The sequence below is a fragment of the Rattus rattus genome, chromosome 7 (genome assembly GCF_011064425.1).
Source record: "Rattus rattus isolate New Zealand chromosome 7, Rrattus_CSIRO_v1, whole genome shotgun sequence".
NCBI lineage: Eukaryota > Metazoa > Chordata > Mammalia > Rodentia > Muridae > Rattus > Rattus rattus.
In genome coordinates, this window is record NC_046160.1 from 19,866,717 (window position 1) to 19,888,716 (window position 22,000).

Sequence of the window (22,000 nt, forward strand, 5' to 3'; positions counted from 1 at the left end):
TTCCTATTACTATGATAGAGTCTACTTCTAGAAAACACAGTGCCCATGTACCTCAGACGCTTTGGCCGGAAAAATTCTTATTTCCCTGTCAGACACATGGCACTGGAAAAATGTCACCTGCATGCTTTCTGAAGGGTTTAAGCACTATCCATATGTCTGTCTTCTAGAAAACACAAGCCATGGCTACATTTCTGACCACTAGTCAGCTTACTTTTTGGTCTGTATTGAATATTATGTATACACATTATCAATACTTATCTTGAATACACATACTCACACGCTTACCTTGCAACAGTCATCCTCTCTGGTGTTCTCCTTGCATAGAGAAAGCATGTTTGATCGGCCCTGCTAGTGAGAGAAGAATGAGATGATATTGACTGACATCTAAGACAAAGTGGCCATAATAGCCCCCTTGTCCCTAAGACAAAGTGGCCATAATAGCCCCCTTGTCCCAAGGCACCTTGTTTGCCATGACACCATTCTGGGTCCTAAACAAAACAGCCATAAAATGTCATAAATCACAGTCCCTCGGAACCACACTGTCTCTCAGTCTTAGCCTTCTAGGTAATTCTTCTATCTTATCGTCATTAGACAGATGGGAAGTGACTAAAGGTAAAGTGAGTACCTTGCCTTGTGATGGTTATAAGATAATAAGAGGCGAAACCAAGTTCCAGGCACAGTTCTACCAACTGGACATTATCCACTCCATCTATACGCAACTAGTCCAAAGTTGAATGAATGGCCTTCTTGTCTACCCTTTGGGAACCGCACTTAACTCTCCTTGATGGCCTTCAATAGCATCCTTATTTCCCAAACTTTACTGCCAACACAGCTTGCTGGTTGCTTCAGGAGGAACATTCATCCAGTTGTGCCCCAGCCAGCTGCAGTGCCCTGGCTTGTTAATGACCATGAAAACACCTTTTCCTTGTTTCCGCTGACACCTCAGTCTCTGTCTCCATCCGTGATCTGATAGCGTGTGGTCAGGTGTGTGCGACAACCCTGAGACATCCACCTTTGGAAAGGGTGATGAGCGCTCACATCCGCTCCACTTTAGCAAGCCTCCCTGGGAGACACATACCTTCATCCAATTCATCTCTGAGCTGCAAGTCCTCATGCTCCACCCAGCTCGATGGAAACCAACAAAGACACTTAGAATGCTGGCTTGGTAATGAATGTTCCTCATTTGCTGACGTCCCCGGGTGAACCATTTAGAGTTGAATACTAAAGATGAGAGCAGTCTGCTTTGGAGAGGAACATCTGGCTCGTTTGTACTCTAAGCAGTAAGAGCGCCAGGCAGTTTCACTTCTCTCATATAATAGCAAGGCCAGCGTGACATGAGGACAGAAGGGCCAGAGTTAGGCTGTCACTGTTCAGTCCTCCTGAGCCAGCCACATAGCTCTGCCTCCAGGCCTTCGCCCGTTCTGTCTTCATTATTTGAGGTGCATTTGCAATATGTCTGCCATGCTTCCTTCTTGGAGCCCTGAGCTCCGGGTCAGCTGTCCTGCCTTGTCAGAGCCCTGTATCTGCCACTCCTCTTGTTATTTAACATATGTTCCCCCTGCTGCCCTGTATGTGCAAGAAAGATCAGGAGTCTCCCGGGTCTGTTTGAAGCTCACAAAGGATATGTCAAAACCAGGCTACAGTTAATCGCAAACCCTAAGTACATCCCACACACCCTTCCTCCCTGCCTCAATTTCCCTGAGCTATTCCCACCTTTTTTCTTGATTTTTGCCTTGTTCGCGTTTTCCTTTTGTCATTGGCGATGACACGCACATCCTCTTTGGGCTGGGATTTTGCTCCAGACAGAGTTTGTACTTGAGAGATGGAAGTTGTGGTCCAACAATGTTTTGGCTTAGGTCAGAAAGGTGCAGAAACTCCCTCTTGGCCTGGCAGTACTAAGGCATATTCCTGAGCCCCTGTGTCTGAGGGGAGAAGGCATCCCAGTGGAAGGGCATGCTGAGACCGGAGCTCAGGAGCCTCACACATATCCTTGTCTTTCCTCCAGTTCTGGCAGTGTGGTCAGTGGGTGGAAGTAGTCATCGATGACCGCTTGCCTGTCGTAGGCAACAACTTCTGCTTTGTGCATCCTCGCAGAGGCAACCAAGAATTCTGGCCCTGCCTGATGGAGAAAGCCTATGCCAAGTAAGTGTGGGCAAGCCTCACAGATGTTTCCTGCCAGCTGGCCCCGCAGCTTATGAATTCCTTCTGGATGCAAGCAATGCCCCGGGTGTGGTAACCCACACCTTTGATCTCAGCATTAGGAAGCTGAGGCAGGCAGATCTTTGAAGCCAGCAGATCGTTGAACCACCTGGGTATCTACATAGTGATACCCAGGGCAGCCGACTACATAGTGAAACCTTGCATCAAAACAAATGAACGAACAATGTGCATTTGAGCATCTGAGCTTTGGTTACCAAGGGAAACAATCTAATAAGTAATTGCCAAAGCAAGATTTGGTCCTGGGACTGTGAGGAGAGACCCACAGACACATAGTGCGGTTTGGAATAGGCAGCTCTAAGTTCCTGTAACATGGATGATAGGCAGATATAAGAATCCAGATGAAATATGGCATCTGAAGGAGAATGATTCCAGGATCCTCCCATGGGGATTAGAAACCATGATGCTCACGATCCTTCTATAAAATGGAATAGTATTTACATATAAAGTATACACATCCTATATGCCAAAATCATCTACATATATTATATATAGTATCTACATGACATAAGTCCTATGCAAAAAGTTGTGACACTGTATTGTTTAGGAAATGATGACAAGGGATGTTTATACATGCTCAGCACTGATGAAATTGGTTTCCAACATTTTCAATCCATGCTTGGCTTAATAGTGGGTACAAAGGCTTCCAGAGTCAAAGGACTGACTATAATCCTGCTTGTAGTCTGACTGGGGGATAGATAGGGAAGTGATCCTGACTCCCTGGCCAACAGAGAGAGAGAAGCAGAGGCTGCTGGAAGAGTGACTGATGTTTGAATGAGGGTAGAAGGATGGATAGGACTCTACAGCAAGGGAAGAGTTATGTGTAGGGCGAGTGAGAAGGAGACAGACAAAAGCTTTGGAGAAATACTTCAAACTGTGGTCCAAGAACTGAGGGTCGTGTGTGGCTGCTATGAGATCACATTGGGTGGGGGATGGTAGATGAACAGGACTTATTCCTTCTTATGATCCACACAGGATGTTCGGGGACAAGCTCAGAATTTGCGTGAACCCCAGATCACATGTTTTCCTTGGGCTTCAAGAGTTGTTTATTCAGCAGATGCCCGCTGAACATTTTGCCATATGCCAGGCACCGTGTTTGGCACTGCTTCCAACACTTGAGCACTCTGGCTCAAGTGATTATGTATAATGATATTCATGCGCACATCTATACAGAGCAAGGTGCTGTTCTAAAGACTCTTCTTGTGGCCAAGAGAGATTCAGCCTTTCTACAACAAAAAGAAAATGCAAATTTTAAGATAAGACAGCATCCCTCTATGCTCTTAGACTGAAAAAGCCAAAGCAAGGCCAAATGACTGACCTATGTGGGCATCTAAGAAACACACAGGGTGTGCCCTAAGGAAATGTTCTGAAGGCCACTTGACTACTCTTAGATTACTCCAGGCATATGTCGCATCCAGCAAGAGCACTCTCAGAGGGGATCTAAGAGGACAGGCTTGTGAAGTTCCCAATGGCACTGCGGGCATGGTGTGAAGTATTTATGCCAGGAGATGTTGGTACCGTGACGTAGATGTGCTATACGACAGCCTCACAGCAGTCAGAAGCCACAGGTGCAATCTATGCCCAGGCTGATCCTCAGAGGGTGAGCTCTGAGCAAAATGGGCAAGAGGCACTGAGTAGTAAAATACAACGCCATTTATGAGCATGAAAATTATATCCACTGCAGTATGCATTTTATATGAACAGAGAAGAAGCAAACATTACAGAGTTAGCATTCTGAAATGGTTGTGAGTAGAGGGGCAAGAAAGAAGGAGCAGGGGTGGGGACAGAGACAGAGACAGAAAAAAAATGAATAAAGGGAGGAAGGAAGGAAGGAAGGAAGGGAGGAAGGAAGGAAGGAAGGAAAGAAGGACGGAGCCCAGCAGTCTGCCTGATTCCCAGTCTCATCTTTGCCCCTTCCACTAACTTCACCTTCCTCAAAATACTTTGCTTCTTGCACCTCATGGAAGAGCTTGGCCTCATGGCTTCTCTGTCTGTCTGTCTATCTCTATCTGTCTCTCTGTGTGTCTCTGTCTCTGTCTCTGTTTTTTCTCTCTCTCTCTCTCTCTCTCTCTCTCTCTCTCTCTCTCTCTGACTCTGGCTCTCTGGCTCTGGCTTCAGTCTTCTCTTTTGACACTATCTCCTGTTCCTTTAAAGATTTCAGTTGCAGAGGCAATATTGGGTCCCCATTGGCTTTCTCAACCTTGTCCAGGGCTCAGTGGGCACAGAGCCCTGTGAACAGGAGCTATGGACAAGACTTTCCCCAGGATGGCATGGGCACAAACATAGAAAGCAACACTTCACAGAAGGACAGAGGGGAGTATGTAAGCAGACACATAGAGAACAACACTTCACAGAGGGAGGCAGGGAATCATAGAATCATAGCTCGCAGATGAAAGACACCAGGCAACCCACATACTTGATGAGAAAAGGAACAGAAGAAAAGGGTTGTAGGGTTGAAAGGGCCCACATTCACCCAAGAAGAAACTGAGCCTCCAAGCCATCCTGAGACCATAGATACAAGCAGTTGAATCCCTTGATCCCTTAGTCACATGCCTGGTACTCCATGTAACAGGGCTGCAGCCTGACTGGGTTCACAATCTAGATGAAGATGTTCCTCCGGACCGCTTTATGTGTATTCTGTCTTTCTTTCTTTTAAAGGCAATTTGTGAAAAACTAAAGTTGCTTCTCTCTTCTATTGTTGAAAGGAGTTGTGCATTCGTATTGGAAAAAGAAGGCCAGATAATAGCCAGGGCTGTTGAACCAGAGCAGGCGTTCTGAGAGGTTAATTCACTGCTAAGCTACTTACACAAACAATGCCATTATCTTTCCAGGATAGATCCCACTCTTATCACTTGTGGGCCTCATTTCTCCCCCTATATACAAAGAGGTAGCCTGGTGCTTCACTGGGAGAATTAGAAGGCTCGAAGACGGAAGTGATGACTTTGACCCCATTTTGTTAAATGGCCGACCTAAAGCAATCATTCAGCTTGAAAGGAAATGGAAGACTAGGCCCAAATCTCACATTCTACCGCCTAAAGAAATCTAGATGGGGATAAAACGTTTCAAACTATTAAAGCTATTTAACAGCTTTGCCCCCACACCCACCAACCCAAGGAAGAGAGTTACAGAACACACAAGTGAAGGCTGGCATTGCAGAGCCAGAGAGCTAGTAGAGGCCTCTGTGAATATTGAGTCCTCCCTCCTGTGAAGGAATAAGCAAACTAAGGCTCAGTGAGGGTACATTGCTTGCCCAAAGTCACACAGTGGTCCAGAGCAAGCTGAGCCAACACCTACCTCTGAAGTTACTTTCTTTCTGCCAGTTCTTGCTGTTATCAGTGCCACAGGAGGAGATTGGGCTTCTGATTTGGTGTCTGACACAGGGACCCCCACACAAACGTGGAGAGCACAGCTGTCTCTGTAAGAGGCCACTCGGCCTCTGAGGTCATAGAAACAGCCCAGTGAACACGTGGACTCCCAACTCCTACTTAACACTATGCTGGGGAGTCTGGAAGTAAATTAATCAGATCATCCAGTGTCAGGCAGAGCAATCTATGTTTGGAGATTAAGGAGATTGGGACAAGGTCTGTCAGGCTTCATATCAGACATTGCACTGTCTGTGGGTAAAAATTTCAGCAACTCAGTCTCCTGTAGGGCTGAGGCTTAGACACCTAGATTCTTCTTTCAAAGCGTGAAGAGGGTCCTTTCCCCAAGATGATGTGAAGTGAGGGATAGGACAAGGCTCACTCAGAATTCCTCAAGTTCAGGTGACAAAGAAAAGTGACAGCTGTGTGGTGAGCACCTCTCACTCTTTCTCTCTCCATCTCTCTCTCTGTTTCTCTTTCTCTGTCTCCCTTTGTATCTATCTCTCTGTCTCTCTTTGCCTCTCTGTTTCTCTCTTTCTCTATTTCTCACTTCATCTGTCCTCTGTGTTTCTTTCTCTGTCTCTCTCTTCATCTGTCTCTCTCATTTTGTCTCTCTGTTTCTCTCTGTGTTTCTCCTTCTCTTTCTCTCTCTCTCTCAATTCCTCCCTCCCTCCCTCCCTTTCTCCCTCCCTCCCTCCCTTTCTCCCTCCCTCCCTCCTATTCCCTGTCAGCTCAGAAGGCTCCATAAGCTTGCATTTGTGAAAAAGTTCCTTGTCAAAATACCCTTCTACTGCTACTGGGACAGGCTTTGCCATCATGGAAGACAAACACTGAGAGAAGGATCCGAAAGACATGAGGAGGGGTGCTGACTGTGGCAGAATAGACTGGGGGCCCTTCCATTGCATGTGGTAACAGCAGAATAATGTAGGGAACAGATCTCATATAAAGCCCAGAGCCAACAAGATGGGGTACCTCAGTGAAGAGGGGTCAAAACCCCCAGGTGCTTCTGTGGAGCAACCACCTTGTGGATTCTGCTTAGAGCTGGAAGGGATCACAGTTAGGATGGATTGTGCAGTAAAGTACTAACAGATTCTGGAATGGTCCTTGTGAAATTTGCTGTCCTCAATAAAGACATGTGACATTAACAGCCAAGTCCTCAGACCTAGGTGGGCATAGCCCTGATTAAAGGGAACCTGTGCCATTGGCTGAGCAAACACTTCAGAGATAAAGACTTTCAAGCCAATCAGAGCCTAGGGTCACAGGGAGGTGAGGGAGGGATAAGATCAGAACTTATTTTAAACAATGTGGGTAAGTGTCACATGAGTGTCCCTGTAGATTTGCTCTTTTGGTCTGTAGATTCTTAGGTTTCCTTAGTAAGTTTTCTAAGCCACCCTTGGCATGTGTGCTTGGGACACAGTGGCCACATGACCCATATTTGCTGATATGGTTTTGCTGGCACTTTATGTAGTTTGAGGAAGAGAGTGGCCAGTGGCTGAGGTAGAAAGAGGATGAGAGAGGAGCGTCTCGGGTGCCAGTGCGACCCAGTTCACCCTACCATATCAGGTAGCAAGTCCAACAACAAAATAGGAAGGGTCATCTCCAATTCAAATACCTTGTTATAGACAGGAGGGAGAATGGCCCCAGGTCTGGACTCTAATTTTATTTTATAGTAGTCGAGGAAAAGAAACATGGGTAGGATCATCACTCATGACAGTCTTGGCATCTGCTTGCCAATGGGAGACAGTTGCACGGGGATCTGGCAGGGACAGAGGGAGGCTCCTACATTTGGGAGACTGTCCACAGACTTGCCAAGACTGTAGTTCAGGAACCTACAATTCACCACTGAGAGTCTGACACTCTGGCCCCAGCTTTAGTAATTGTTCCAGTGCCTTTTCTCCCAGTGACCACAGACTTCTTCCAGCCCCACTGTCCATCCTTCTAGATCCATCCATCCATCCACAGGCTCCAGAAGCCTCTCCAATTTGATATTTCCTCCTACAAATACCCTTGACATTCTCTTTACCTGTGTGAACCTCAACTCAGAGTCAAGGACACCTAGGCTGGGATTGGTTTGTCTCCTCCCATGTTATTTATCTGTTCTTGTAGCAAGTAGATACCTTAGGAGGTCATTGACGTGTGATCATTGACAATCCCTTCTAAAGAGATTATGTCCTGATGCCAAGTGCCGATGTAGAGGACGGAACAGATCTGGAGCAGGGAGGAGAAGACAAAGACCGTTGTGCCTCACGATGCTGGCCACAGCCAGAGATCCTTCTCTATGCTGCCCATATTTGCTTATGCTGCTTGACTCAGTGAGGCATATGTAAATGTCTTGCTCCTCCAATAAGCAAAGGGAGCCTGAGAAAAAAACCGATTCCTTCCAGGTTTTGATGGAACCTTGATAGTGTGTGATGGAGTCGTGAAACAGGCTCAGAACTGCTAAGCCAAGTCCTGCCATCACAAGCTAGGGAATGATGATCAGGCTTCAATTGGTGAGGTTTAAAGTAAAAGCAGGAAGAAAGCACGGCTGAGGAAATGAACCTAGGTATTTCTGAGGCACAAACACAGAGGCAGAAGGCCAAAGGCTGTGGGAGTGGGAGAGGTATCTAGAGTAGAGATCTAAGGGTATGTGTGCCCAGACTTATCTCTTCCTGTGCTGACTTCACTAATGCCTTTCTCCCTCCTAATTTCCATGAAGAGGAGGGGTGTTATAAAAGCAAGAGCTCTGAATCAGTTTTCCCAGAGTGAGAACAAAGGCTGCTCATTGCTAGGTTGAACTTGGGTTTGTTAATTGTGAGTTCTTTGATGGTGAGAATCAGGTCGGTAGATGGAGAAGTCCTTCAAATAGGGAACATGCACAGGGTGGATGCACAAGCTCTTGCTCCAGGAGTAACCTGACCTCCCCCTCCCCAGGCTGCTAGGCTCGTATTCCCAATTACACTATGGCTACCTTCCTGATGCGCTGGTGGACCTCACAGGAGGAGTGGTCACCAGGATCAACCTGCACTCCTCTCCCTCTGACCTACTGATGGTAGTGAAGACCGCAGTCCAGACCGGCTCAATGGTGGCCTGTGCCACCCCAAAGTGGGTGAGTAGATGGGGGCTTCCTTGGTACCCAGCAGTTTTCTCTTCACCTAGAAGTGTCCATCTGTATCTTCTCTCTGAGGCAGGGATCCCAAATTCATATCCTAGACAAGGAAATGAGCTCAGAGAAACTAAGCGAAGTTTCAGAGTCACACAGCTACAGTGCACAATCTGAATGCAGCTGACCACCAAATCCTTGCGTATTGCTCCCTTCTGACCAGGAGCAGCATGTGACCCAGAGTGACCAGAAGGATGGCCAGGTGTTAGAGAAAGCAACCATAGCAACCGTAGTGGCTCCACTGAATTTTCTTTATATTTATAAAGAGCCCCGATTCTCATCAGTCATAGAAGTAGCGGGTCTCATAGGTTACATAACATCCAAATTATTTGAGTCTGTTCTAAAACAGCTGGCTCCCTGTCCAAATGATTCTTCCTGTGCTCTTAAACACTGGCCAAGTCACACCATTCCTTGCAGAGGGGTGTTGTTGGGTCTAGGAGACCCTACTGACATGGGTTTTGCTATGTCTTGCTCATGACAAATGATCAATGGAGCAATTAGTACATATCCTCAGAGCCCCGTGAGTTTCATAGTCAGTGGGGTGGGTAGCTCCTGGCCATGAAATATTGAGACCTCTTACCCAATAGCCTCCAGTTGTAACTCATAGTAACACACACACACACATACACACACACACACACACACACGCACCTTTCCTACTGGGTGGTGGCTCACTCATTCAGTTGTGCTACTGTCTGAATGTCTCCAAAGAACTCTGTCTGTTCTTCCTTTCTGCAGCTGACAGAAGAGTCCGAGGTTATGGAGAATGGGCTGGTGAGCCAGCATGCATACACAGTGACTGGAGCTGAGAAGGTAACCATGCCGGCCTAGTATCTGTCCTCTGAGTTCCTCTACACAGGAGCCAGAATCAGATGCCTGCAGCAAGCCCAGTAGCTGACAAGAGTATTTCTTGCTCTCACCCTATAGCTTCCACTACCAGCAGTCTCAATTCCTTCTCCAATGTTATGGTGCCTAGGGTCCTTCTTCCTCTATGTCTTTGCTTTCTATGAAGTGAGCATAGAGTGGGATCTACACCATAGGGAGTTAGGATCAATCAATAGAGAGGTTGACTGTCTTGAAACTCATTTCATTTGTGACATATAAACCAAACTGATAGAAGACAGATCCTCTAAGCTTAAACAAGACGGCATTTATTTCTCTCTTGGGTAAGCAGGTTATTCTGGGTCAGTGGGTGTCTTAGTCACTGTTCCATTGCTGTGAAGAGACATTATGACCAAGGCAACTCTAGAAAAGAAAGTGTTTAACTGGGGCTTGCTTGGTTTTAGAAGGTTATAACATGATCATCATGATGAGAATCAGACGGGCACAGCGCTAGAACAGTAACTGAGAGCTTTTCTTACTGATCCGTGTGTGGTATGTGTGTGTGTGTGTGTGTGTGTGTGTGTGTGTGTGTGTGTGTGTGTGTGTGTGTGTGTGTGTGAGAGAGAGACAGACAGACAGACAGACAGACAGACAGAGAGACAGAGAGAGAGGGAGAAACAGAGAGAGAGAGGGAGAGAGAGAGAGAGAGAGACGGAGAATGAAACTGATGTAGGTTTTTGAACCCTTAAACCTATCTCCAGTGACACACCTCCTCCAGCAAGGCCACACCTCCTAATCCTTCTCAAATGGTCCCACTAATTAGGGTCCAGTTATTCAAATATATGAGCCTATGGGTAACCTAACACCCAGAGTAGCAGATTCTACCTGTGAGTTCAAGACACATTCTGTACCCTTGTCTTGTAGCTTGGAAAGAAAAAGAGGTCAGGAGCCATTCTTTGTTCTCTATAGTGGACAATAAGACATCCACTCCCTACGCGCACATGCACACATGTGTGCACGTGTGTGCACGTATGAATGTGCTCGCACACACACCTCATTGGCTTACATTTAATCTCCCAGCCATACAGTGACTTGAAGGAGGCTCGAAGGAGTCCGGCTGCTTCTCTCTGCTCAGATGGTTTTTGGCTCCATTGGGGGAGAAGGGCAGTCTATTGGAGAACTGACTGCAAATGAACGAAAATGTGTGTGGTTTCTGGATAAAGTATGATCCATCTAGAAAACACTACCAGCGTCCAGCTTCCCCCATTCTAAAATGAGGAAGCTGAGAGCTGACGGGAGAAACATCTTTCTGAAGGTCACAAAGATGGCGACATGTGAGACAGCTGCCTGGCACTTGGCTTCCCCAGTTGGCATCTGCAGTCATCAAACACCTGTGTAGTGGCATTTCCTCATCTACCCAAAGGTTTTCCACAGCATTCCCTGATACTTCATTCCTTACTACTCTTGAGATCAAACATGGCTTGTGTGCCCTAAGAGACAAGAGTTCTAAACTCCAAGGCAGATACCTCAGCGGTGCCTATGAACTAGAGAATGCAGAATGTCAAGTGTTCTTTGTGGCCATCTCAAATTGTCCTACCTATTCTCTGCCAATCTATCTCTCCCATCCATCAAAATAAAACCAGTTGCCCTAATGTTTCATGCCCTAGTTCACAGTATGGAACTCCTCTGTCCCCTACCTGCCTCCAAACAGGTAAACCAGCACCAATATACTGAAGACAGTGGGCGTGTAATAAATGCTTGTCTAATGGATGAATGCAATTGCCTGCATGAAGGAACGCATTTGCCCTTGGCCTGAGAAGATGATATTGCTATTCTTCTATCACAGAATACATGAGAGAGTTCTAGAAGGCATTTCCCTGAGCAAGCTCATGGAGGCTGCAGACTCCAGTCCTTAGAACTGTGCATCAGACTCTCTCCTCTATCCTCCCAACCACCTCTGTGAACTGTCAGTGTTGACAGTCAATACTAGCATCACACTGGACACGCGTGGACATCCTATTTCCTCTAGCCCCGCTATCCTAGATGTGGACAAGTCTTAGGTTTGCAAATAAAGTTTATCTCATGTGGCAACTGTGATCACTCAGCCATGCCATCTGGGTTTCTATGTTGACAAGACTTTGATATTCGATTACAGAATTGGAGAAAGAGAGCTGTGATCAGTGATTGGTATGTGTGTTGGGATGAGAGTGCCCTGAACAGAGCACCTGACCTGGGATGACGGATGACCAGGACCACTTGGCCTCTAGGCTCCTGCTCTGCCTTTCTGAGCACATCTCACATCACCTTCAGGAGACGTGGTGTGCAAACGAATACATGTGGAGGGTGCATCTCAGCGTCTCTGCCTCCTGCAGATGCAGTGAACATTAGCAGTTTAAAGGCTCTGACAATGCCTGCACTGGTGCTGCCTGGTTTTAATCAACCATTAAAATGAAACCACTTTTTTTTTCTGGCATAGAACTATTAATAGTCAATGGAACTAGTCTTCATTAGAGAAAATACATCTAAGGAGCTGCTGTTTAGAATAGATAGCCTGGGCTACCTCTTGTCCCGCGACATCTTTGCTGAAAAGGCTGACTAAGGTCAGGAGGATGGTCAAACCAGGGGAGGCATGAGCCAGGCCATTTTTATCCCTACCAGTGAGTGGCCTTAGCTCTGAACATGACCTCAACACCCCCAGCCACAGCCAAGTTAGCCATCAATTGGGCAACAGCATAAAGGACACCCAGGCTCAGGGATTTGACTTTGTTAGAGACTCCCTTCCCGTCGGGAGCAAAGAGGCTATAACTCAGAGCCACAAGTGCTAAGATTAAACCAGCCTGTAAATGTAGTGTGCTTTTTAATCTGCTCGTCCTCCCTCAGGCAGGGCCCAGACAGGAAGATAAATGAAATTGGCATTTTTTATTATGCACCTAGCTCTGCTGGCAACTCCCTTGGGCCAAGGGGTGAGTGTTTATCTGCATGCCTCATTTAGCCCTGCTCTAAGCCCTCTGAATCATAGGCTCCGTCTCCTCCCTATGCCCAACTGAGCCCCTGACTCCACCGGGCACCAAATGGGGCCCGTCGAGCTCTGCAGCCCACCAGGTGACCGTTTCTCATGCCCCTGCTTGGTGGGTATCAGCAGATGCTGACAGCTGAGGATAGGCTTGGGGTAGGTCAGAGAGGATGGGAGCCTAGGTGTGTACCAGGAGCCTCTGCTATCTGGAGGAACTGCAAACCTTCCGGTGCATCCTGGTGAGAGATGGGGCAGACCTGGGAAGAGACACAAAAGACCTTTTCCAAGCGAAGGCCCAGGTTATGTGCCATGCTGCGTCTCCAGAGCTGTACCTGTCAATGGTCACATGGGCCTAAGCATGATGACTCCAGGGTTATATCCAAGGCTGAGGACACAGCCACATGTCTTTATCCATATCTAATTCCAAAATGTACAGCCTAGGCCTAAGGGACTGACTAGGATGGGAATTCTCCCTTTGCCTGATGCTTGCCTACTGGTAGTCTCACAAAAGTTGCTTCACCTCTATACTTCTGTTTCTTCCTCTGCAAGGCTTAGACTGTAAAAGTACCCACCCCAGAGAACTGAGAGAAAGTTGGCTGGGACATCTGCACAGTTTCTCCTTGCCCAGTAATAGGCCGTTCATTTTCTCGGCAGCCTCTACCATGGAGTCGGAGGGCAGCTCCCTCCTTCCGTGGGCCTTCCATCTCCTTAGACAGTATTAGCATGGATCAATAGCCCAGATACAACTCAATCATGTTTTGGTTCCCATCTCCAGGCTGAGAGCCCCTGGCTCCCAGAAGTGTGAGCTAATTAATGGTTTGTTGTTCTTTGTTCGGATGTTCCCAGAGCCCCACCCTTTAACTAGAAGTGATACCCTGCAGTAAGGACGAAGAAGAAGGGAGGTCTAGGTTATTAGAGGCCACCTTCTCAAAGAATTGAGTGTCTGGTCAGGGGTAAGATGTGGAATGAAAAGGCTAGCCTTGGCTATCTTAGCTCCAAAGATGCCTCTGTCTTCTTCACATAAGACTCTCACTCACAAGACCGTACTACAGTCCCAGGTGGAAAGCTGGCGGGGATGCACACTGGGCAGGTGGGATAGCGACGCCTTCTGTGTGACAGACTGGAGAAGCAGGGGACCTACAGCCCCTCCCCTAGAGCCAAATTCAGCATCCCATGCTAGGCATCTGCAGTTAAATCTGAATTCACCCAGTTCCGGAAGACAGCACCCAACGTAACGGAGCTACCCCTGCACCTTCTGGGGTCCGAGCAAAACAAGGGTCCTTTCCATCTCCTGCCTCCCCTTCTCATTCCCTTTCTCATTCCAACTCTATGCAGGCAGCAAGGGAGACATTGATTTTTTTTCTTTCTTTCATTTTTCTCCTGGCTGCAGCCAAATGAGGTCAGAAGTTAAATTAGTCCTGGGAGGTAAAAGCAGCCGCATTCATACTTCAGCTCTCTGCCCACTTTTGCCTGAGAGCCGTGACTATTGCTTTTCCTGTTCCTCCTTCCTTACAGATTCAGTACCGGAGGGGCTGGGAAGAAATCATCCGCCTTTGGAACCCCTGGGGCAACACAGAATGGAGAGGCCGCTGGGGAGATGGGTATGAGTGCTGGGAACATGGGCAGGTGGAGATTCTCACTGAGAAGGTGGGCAGGGTCTGGCTAGCCCACTGCGATCCTCACTCCAGGGCTGGCCAGTTCATCACTAGTTATAGCTGTGGGCACCCTTATCCACCCAGAATATCATTTTTAGGCATCTATTAGACACCTATCATATATGTGTCACAAAATGTACACTGGATGAGGTGTGTGCTCTGCTGTGTATACAAATGGTAAAACCCTGTGTCTGTCTTCCAAAAATCTTTGAGAACTCATGCACCCAAGATTAGCAAAGAGGGTGAGAGGCAGGATGGGAGCCAAGCTTCCCCTTGGGAAGAGACAGCTGGAGAATAAAAGCATCCTTCCTGGAAGGGATTCCTGGGGCTCAGATCTGATGATGCCACAGATCAGCTCAGAGTTGGCTTCATGCCAGGTAGAGCTCAGATGCTCACCCTGACCCTTGATATGGGCTCAGTGTACCTATACTGCAATGCTCCTTGCTTGTGGTGGGAGCTGCTGACTAGCTAGGTCTTCAACACCCCTATGAGTATCCACTCAGCAACTTCCCCCAGGTTTTGGACTGGTCGTTCTCAGCTGCCATAGCCTGACCTCTGGTGCCCTACTGCCTGCTGTGAACAATTAAACGTATTGCCATAGCTTCCGCTTATGAGGAGAACATTCAATATTTGTCTTTGTGCCTCCCATGTCCCTCTTATCTCCTCTTCCTCCCATGGCAGTCCCCAGTGCCATGGCGACCGAGAGGGACATTCAATAGAAGGACAGAGGCAGCAATGCTTGATTGGCTTCCCTTGGTGACCAGTGAGACTGGGCCTGTCACATTCTGCTCCAGATCTGTGCACCCCTCTAAAAAGCATCCCAGCCCAGCGGCTGCAGCCTCCCTACCAGCGGGGGTAGGAGCAGGATCAGAAAGGAAATGCAGTGTGTCAGACAAACAGAACAGGACCCAACAAGTAGTGAAAATCAATATGGTGTGTGCACTGAGGTCCGGAAGGCACAGGCGACAGCCAGTGTTGCTGGACCAGCTGCCAGCATCCCAGCAGGACTCCCTGGGCCAAGCTGAGGCAAGACCCCTTGATTCGGTGTGGGCTCTGGGGCTGTGTGTGCCTGGCCATATAAGCTCTCAGGAAATAGTGTGAGATGAAGGGATGTGTGGAGGAGGATGAGAGAGAGAGAGAAAGAGAGAGAGAGAGAGAGAGGAATAGAGGGGGAGAGGGAAAGGGAGGGGAAAGGAAGAGAAACCTGTAGAATAAGCCCAGCTGGAAGCACTAAGAAACTCCCTGAAGAACGGGAGGAGGAACAGGAACGTGGGAGAGCAGTCATGCACCAAGCTAGCCTGACATCACCCTCATGCCTGTCCCTTCTCCTCCTCTCTCACCTTCTTCTTAACGTTGTCTTTTTCTTCTTCCTTCCACACAGGGCTCATGTTTGCCGGGCAAGCTCTTACCCACTTCACTATAGCCCCCTTCAGTATCTGTGTGGAACTGGGTCTTGTTTTATTGCTCAGATTAGGTTTCACTCACTCTGTAGCCCAAGCTGTCCTTGAACTTGCCATTCTTCCACCTCAGCCTCTGAAGGAGCTAAGCTAACACACCTGGGCACCCAAACCTGGATTATCCTTTATGGGTCTTAAAGTAAATCTGAGTAACCTTTAGCTGTCCCCAGTTCTCCGTGCCCAGCACCCCAAGCTGCTGACTGTGGGCCCAAAGGATATTTTGATTGGCTGACAGGAGTAGCACAAGTCAGACCATTGACAGCAAGTTCCCTGGGGTGAGCAGAGGTAATAAACTCAAAATGGTTAATATTTCCCTTGGGTCTTCCACGACCAGTGAAGGCCACAAGGGACCTCAGAGCTCAGAAAAGGAAAAGGTCTTGCGTGTGGGCATATTCAGGGGAAGCATGGCAGATGGCAATGAACTTGGGGTGTCCCTGTGGCAAAGACACAGGATGTGCTTCAAAAGAGACACTAGGTAGGACACCCCTCCCCCAGCCAGGAAACAGCTGGGCTGCAGCAAAGAAACAGGGTGGGGAGAGTGGTCCTGGAGCTTAGACTTTCACCTGACAGGAATGAGCATGAATGGAACCTCGAAGCAGGAGTGTTCGAGCAGAGCAGTGTCCAGCCTGCGTGCAAAGGGTCAGCCCCTCTCACCAGAACCAGGCTAGAAGGAAGCGGAGGGGACCGCATAATCACCCTTTCCGTGCAGGTGGTCGATTTCTTCCCTACTCCGTAGGAATGGAGACGGATGGCAAGAGCCCGATGGTCTAATCTCAGCCATAATTGAAATTTCAGTCGCACACACTTAAAGGCAAACTTGCATGAATCAATAGCGTATTGATTTACACTACATTTATTTTCCCTTACACACTGCAGAAAATGTAATTATCGCTTAATTATAAAATTGCCATTTTACAATAACACATCTGACTGCCTCAGCCAGCAGCCGGAAGCCTGGGTGGTGGTCTCTTCCTTGCTGTCCTGACACAGAGGTGACCCGAGCTCTTGATATAGGGCTCCTCTGTGGGAGAGATCTCATTAAACTTTTGTGCCTCTGGGGCCTACAGCCTGTGGAGCTTGCTGCGGCTTTGAAGCTCAAGCTGAGTGAAGAACATCTGTTGCCTTTTGCCTAGAAGGGTCTCACATCACACCCCAGACCTTGCTTCTAGAACACATCATTCAACAATATAGTTTAGTTAACTAAGCAAAAGAGAAAAACAAAATCATTGCATGGAGTAGATGCCGTGGTGAGTGTTAGATACCTGGGATGGTTACACAGAAGGCAAGGCCACTGCTCTCTGGGCACCTAGAGACTAAAGTGACAAATAAGAAGCAATGTAGCTACATAGGTCGTTGGCACTGCGGGACCCCAAAGGAAGAGCCTCAGTGTGAAACAGGTGAGCTTTAGCCAAGCTTCTCATACAGGGTACCCTTTAGGTAAGAGAAGGGAAGGGTAGGAGGTGGCAGGTCAACATTGAGAGGTGTCTCCCTGACACAGGAGTAACATAGTGAAAGCAAAGTGGTATATGTGTGGGCGTGAGGGTGACCCTCTTTAAGGAAATGAAGCTATTCAAGAGATTGCTGGAACAGGCTGCGGTTTCCTTGAGGAGTTTGACCTTCCCTGAAGGAGTGATTGAATGACACCAACAGGTCGTAAGCAGGGAGGTGACAGGATCAAGCACCTGCTTTGGAGGGCTCGTCTTGGGGGTAGTGTGGAGGATAGGGAAGAAAGTGGAAAGAGCTGTGCTCAGGGAGACCAACTGCTGTCCACGAGGGAAGGAAGAGCAGGCTGGACTGTGGTAACAGAGGGAGGAGAGAGGGGACTAGGAGGTAGAGTCAGTAAATGAATGATGTTTGATACTGTCGAGGTAGACACAACAAAAAGCTCTTGTGTTCAAGATCGGTGATAGGAGAGGGAAGAAGATGATGATGGTTGAAGACAGAAGATGGTTTTTATCAATGTATATCAATTATACCAATTATGGCACCTTTATACATGTCTAACATGTATTATGATCGTTCTCCCACTTCATCAACCCTCACGACCTCCCGCCCCTTTCCCATTGTTCATGTATGGGATCAGCCGAGGCACCCGCCAACAGACAAGCTGGTAAACAAAGTATGACCTATATACATAATGGAGCATTGCCTGAACATAAAGAAGAGCCAAACCATGCTATTAAGCAGGGAAATGGACGGAACTGGAGGATATCATTCATGACGATAGTCTACAGATCCTGGAGGCTAGATATCAGAGTTTTCTCTCACACAAAACATGTAGACTATAAACCAAAGCGGCAGGTGATTTGAGGTCACTGTGGCCTCTGGCAGGAGTGTGGGAGAGCTCACTCTTGGTCTTTCTATCCATTCCTAGGTCCCAGGAGTGGTGGGAAATCCATGACTCACGGAAAAGCCAGCTGTACGAGAATAAGGATGACGGCGAGTTTTGGTATTTACCCCTCTTTAAGGATGTTTGGAGTACTTATTTCCCAAGCCCTCCAACCCACCTGCTGTTCGCTTAAACATTTATGAGGACCGAAATTAATGTTGCAAAGACCCACATAGAGGGAACCTATACTCTTTACCAAGTCACAAAAGCTTTGAATGGCAGGCATTATGTCCCCTCTTCTTGATGTGAAGGTTATCTTGGAGATGAGATACTGGGTTATCCTGGACATTTTGATGGGAAAGTGTAGTTGATAAGAAGTTTTAATTTGGAGGTATGATTGTCACGCCTGTCTTCCATCATCTGGGGACTCAGCAGCTCCAGTTTGCTTTGATAACACGCTCCAAAAGCATAACCAAAAGTGAATCTACCAGCCTGACCTTGGGCAGGATAGCAGTGTCCGTAGCTAGAAGCTATGCATTATTCTATGTCTTGAAAGCACATGCCATGCCTTATGTGCACATCCGAGAGAAGATGGGCATGTCTTGGAGGGTCCTCTGTTTTGCTTAGTGATGTATTGCAGGGAAAGTTAGCATATGTATATAAAAAAGAAGAGAAACCCTTAGGACAGATCTGTAGAATAAGTATGGCAGGGACCTCAGCCACTCCCTGAAGAACAGGGGAGAGAAAGAAAAGAACTTGAGAATGCATGGCTATGGCAGCATACGCAGGACCAGCAAAGGTTCAAACCAGACAAAATTCCAGCACTGAGAAGAGGATGTGGACACAAAGTCCCACCCTCAACCAAGAAGCTGTTTTTTCCAATGGAGTGTCGCTGGGTATATCAACCATATGCCAGGGCAGGCCCCATGCCAAAAAGTAGTAGGCCACCATAAAATAAGCTCCTCTTGGGGGTGTACTTTTTGTTTTGTTTTTGTTCGTTTGTTTGTTTTTTAGATATCTGCTTCGATTTTCCCTTCTTGTTGTATTCATCTTTTGTGTGAGAAAGAGAAAGGATATAATGTTGGATGGATAGGTGGGTGGGAGGAACTGGAGGAGGAATGAGAACATGGTCAAATATACTGTATGAAAACAAATTTAAATAATTTAAAAAAGAAGACATTTATCATGAGTGAGATAAGGAAAGAAAGCCTGGCTCTGAGTCGCTCAGGATCAGAGACATGTGTCAATTAGAAGGGCAAATCTTCCTCTATATCTCTATTTTAATCCTAGCATAAGGCCAGGTTTTCACTGTGGCATCCCTGTGTTCCCTTAAAGACCTCAGCCATGAATTTGCAATGAGCAAAGGCAGGATTGCTAACAGCTGAAAGGACCAAGAGCAGAGAAAAAATGGCTTTTTGTCCCAGTGACCCTAAAAGGACTTGGATTAATGGGTTTGGAAAGTGGTTTTGCCAGGTGACACACAATGCCCAGACTTGTCTCTATCACTGTCCTCTCTAACACTGGAGGAAAGTCTCAGGGCAGAAAGGCATGACACTGAATGTGCCACAGATAGACTGGTGAAGAGATGGGATGCTGGAACTGAGGACACGGCCAGAGGTGACTTGGACTGTGTGTCTATTTTCCACAGGATGTCCTGTCGAGATTTCCATGAGAACTTCTCGTGCCTGTACATATGTAGCCAGTTCCCGATCACTATGGATCCTGGAGTCACACCCAATGAGAGCTGGCGACAAATGAGGTTTAAGAACCAAGTGATCTCAGGAAACACAGCAGGTGGTCATTCTGCCAGACCTGTAGCTGTCAGCCCTAGCTCTATCCCAAATTTTCTCTGACTCTTGTGTCTGATTAGATCTGGCCCAATGAGAAAGCAAAGGAGTTAGCCTCAAGAGGCAGCTACCCTTGCAGTACGTGATGGCCTGATGGCCCGTAATGGGGGTAGGCGGGGCAATCATCGCTGCTGGCATCCTACATCCTGCCAATCAGCTTCACCCAAATCCCAGGTGAAGAGCTGGCTCTCGGCTCCCCAGTAGACATCCAAGACAGGAGGAAAGACTGTGGAGAGCAACCAGACATGGGGTGAATAATCCTTTCCTGCTCATGAGGGCGCACTGGTAGGGACCTTCATCATAACCCTTCACTGTCCGTCCTGTTCCCTGTTTGTGGGCACTGGTGACTGAAGCGGCTTCCTGTGGGGTACAGTTTAAGAGAGCTAGCACATTCTCCATAAAACTGGCTGTAAACTTATGTGTGTGAGAGAAAGTATATTCACACCTGCCTGTCCAGAAAGATTCCCTTCAATAACCCCAGACCCTAAGGTGTGCTTCCTTTTGTTCTCCGGGCTCTCGCGATCACTCTGCTACTCAGAGAGCCTTGTCACCCAGGGGCTCACGAGCAGACTAAATGAAAATGCTGAGTCAACTCTTATTCAGCTCCCCAAGCAGTGCCTGCCTGACTACACCACAAAAGCCCCTTTCCTTGGACGTAATGAGAATCAGTGAACTAGCCCAACTTACACGGCAAGGCCATTTATAGGAATACCGAGGAAGAGAAGGAAGGGAATAATCAATTGAGTGCCTGCTCTTTGCTGCTAAGTACATTTTAATCATCATCTTCTTCGGTACTCATGGAAAGGCCATGACCATGATAGTCTTCTACATCTCACCACTCACCTCTCAGAGCTCATCTGTTGTGACCCATGCCTTTTGAAGAATATCTACGTATCTATAGCCTAGCTTTCCTGCACCGCTCCAGGCACCTGAGTCTGATAGTTTCCATGTGCGCTCTCCTCTTGCACTCGCTGGGATCAGTGTGCTCGGGTATAAGAGCAGTGTATATGACCAGCCTACCACCTCCTTCCCCCTGTATTCACTGGCACCTGGTGATTGATGCCGCTCAAGGCTCTAGTGTTTATTGCCAGTACAATAAGTCCATGCACACTACGAGACTCTGTAAGTTTACTAAAGAGCCCTTAGGGCTGCCTATGGTGATGGGCTCTTATAATCCCAGTGCTGATGGAGGTGGAGACAGACAGATTCCAGGGGCTCACTAGCCAGCCTGCCTAGCCTGCTCGCAAGCCATAGGCCAGTGAGACTCCCTATCTCACAAAACAATGCAACACAATACAAAACAACACAACACAAAACAACACAACACAATACAAAACAACACAATTCAAAACAACACAATACAAAACAACACCTTGGGCAGAACATGAGGAATAAAAACTTGACGTTTGCCTCTGGCTTCCACAAACATGTGTACACACACCTGGATACCTCTCCATACACACACATATGGTCACACACACGCACACAGGAATGGGGCTGAACATACGGGAGACATTTTTACTTCACTAGGCATAACACTACCTCCTCTGTTTTTAAGAGGAAGAGACTGAGGGTTCAAATATAAAGCACTTGGTTCATAACTTCTAACAATCGTTGTGGTGGCCTGGGTCTTAGCTCTCCAAACAGAATTTAAACCCAACCCCATAAGCAGTGTCCAGGGAGCCCCAGGGGTGTTGTGAGCCCCAGTAATGACTCTTTCCTTTCCAGGAGGAGATGGAAGAGATGTACAGTACCTCTTTGATGTTCAAGAGCCCATGGATGGTAACAATGTCATTGTGGCTTTCACAGTCATGCCACAAAGCCTGAAGACAGAAGAGTGGCCATTTCCACTACAGTTCCAGGTGTTCAAGGTAAGCAATGTGCTTTGGGTCTTGTTCTTTGTAGATACTGTGTACACTTTGGGCTAGGTAGGGACACTGGCCAAGCTTGAAGATTTAGTAATAAAAGCCCAAAGGCATTCATATGTCCAGCTCTCATGTTTGAAGAATCATTTAAACTAAAGGAGAATCAGACTTGACCTTTTAAAAACGTTTTATTCTTAGTTATGGCTGTATCTGTGTGTAGGTGTGTGCACATGTGCACGCGTGGGTGCAGGTGCTCGTGGAGTCTACAGGATGCTTGGATCCCTCTGGAGC

General features: G+C 47.5%; 1 protein-coding gene across 1 annotated transcript in view; it reads left to right on the forward strand.

The window, feature by feature from the left end:
- Capn13 (calpain 13) overlaps window positions 1-22,000 on the forward strand; it is a 72,524-nt gene that overhangs the window by 22,654 nt on the left and 27,870 nt on the right. The window contains exons 4-10 of the mRNA XM_032908939.1: window positions 2,006-2,142; window positions 8,493-8,667; window positions 9,460-9,534; window positions 14,072-14,157; window positions 18,043-18,117; window positions 19,646-19,791; window positions 21,573-21,715. Of these exons, the coding sequence (XP_032764830.1) occupies window positions 2,006-2,142; window positions 8,493-8,667; window positions 9,460-9,534; window positions 14,072-14,157; window positions 18,043-18,117; window positions 19,646-19,791; window positions 21,573-21,715 (837 nt within the window). The remainder of the gene's footprint in view (window positions 1-2,005; window positions 2,143-8,492; window positions 8,668-9,459; window positions 9,535-14,071; window positions 14,158-18,042; window positions 18,118-19,645; window positions 19,792-21,572; window positions 21,716-22,000) is intronic.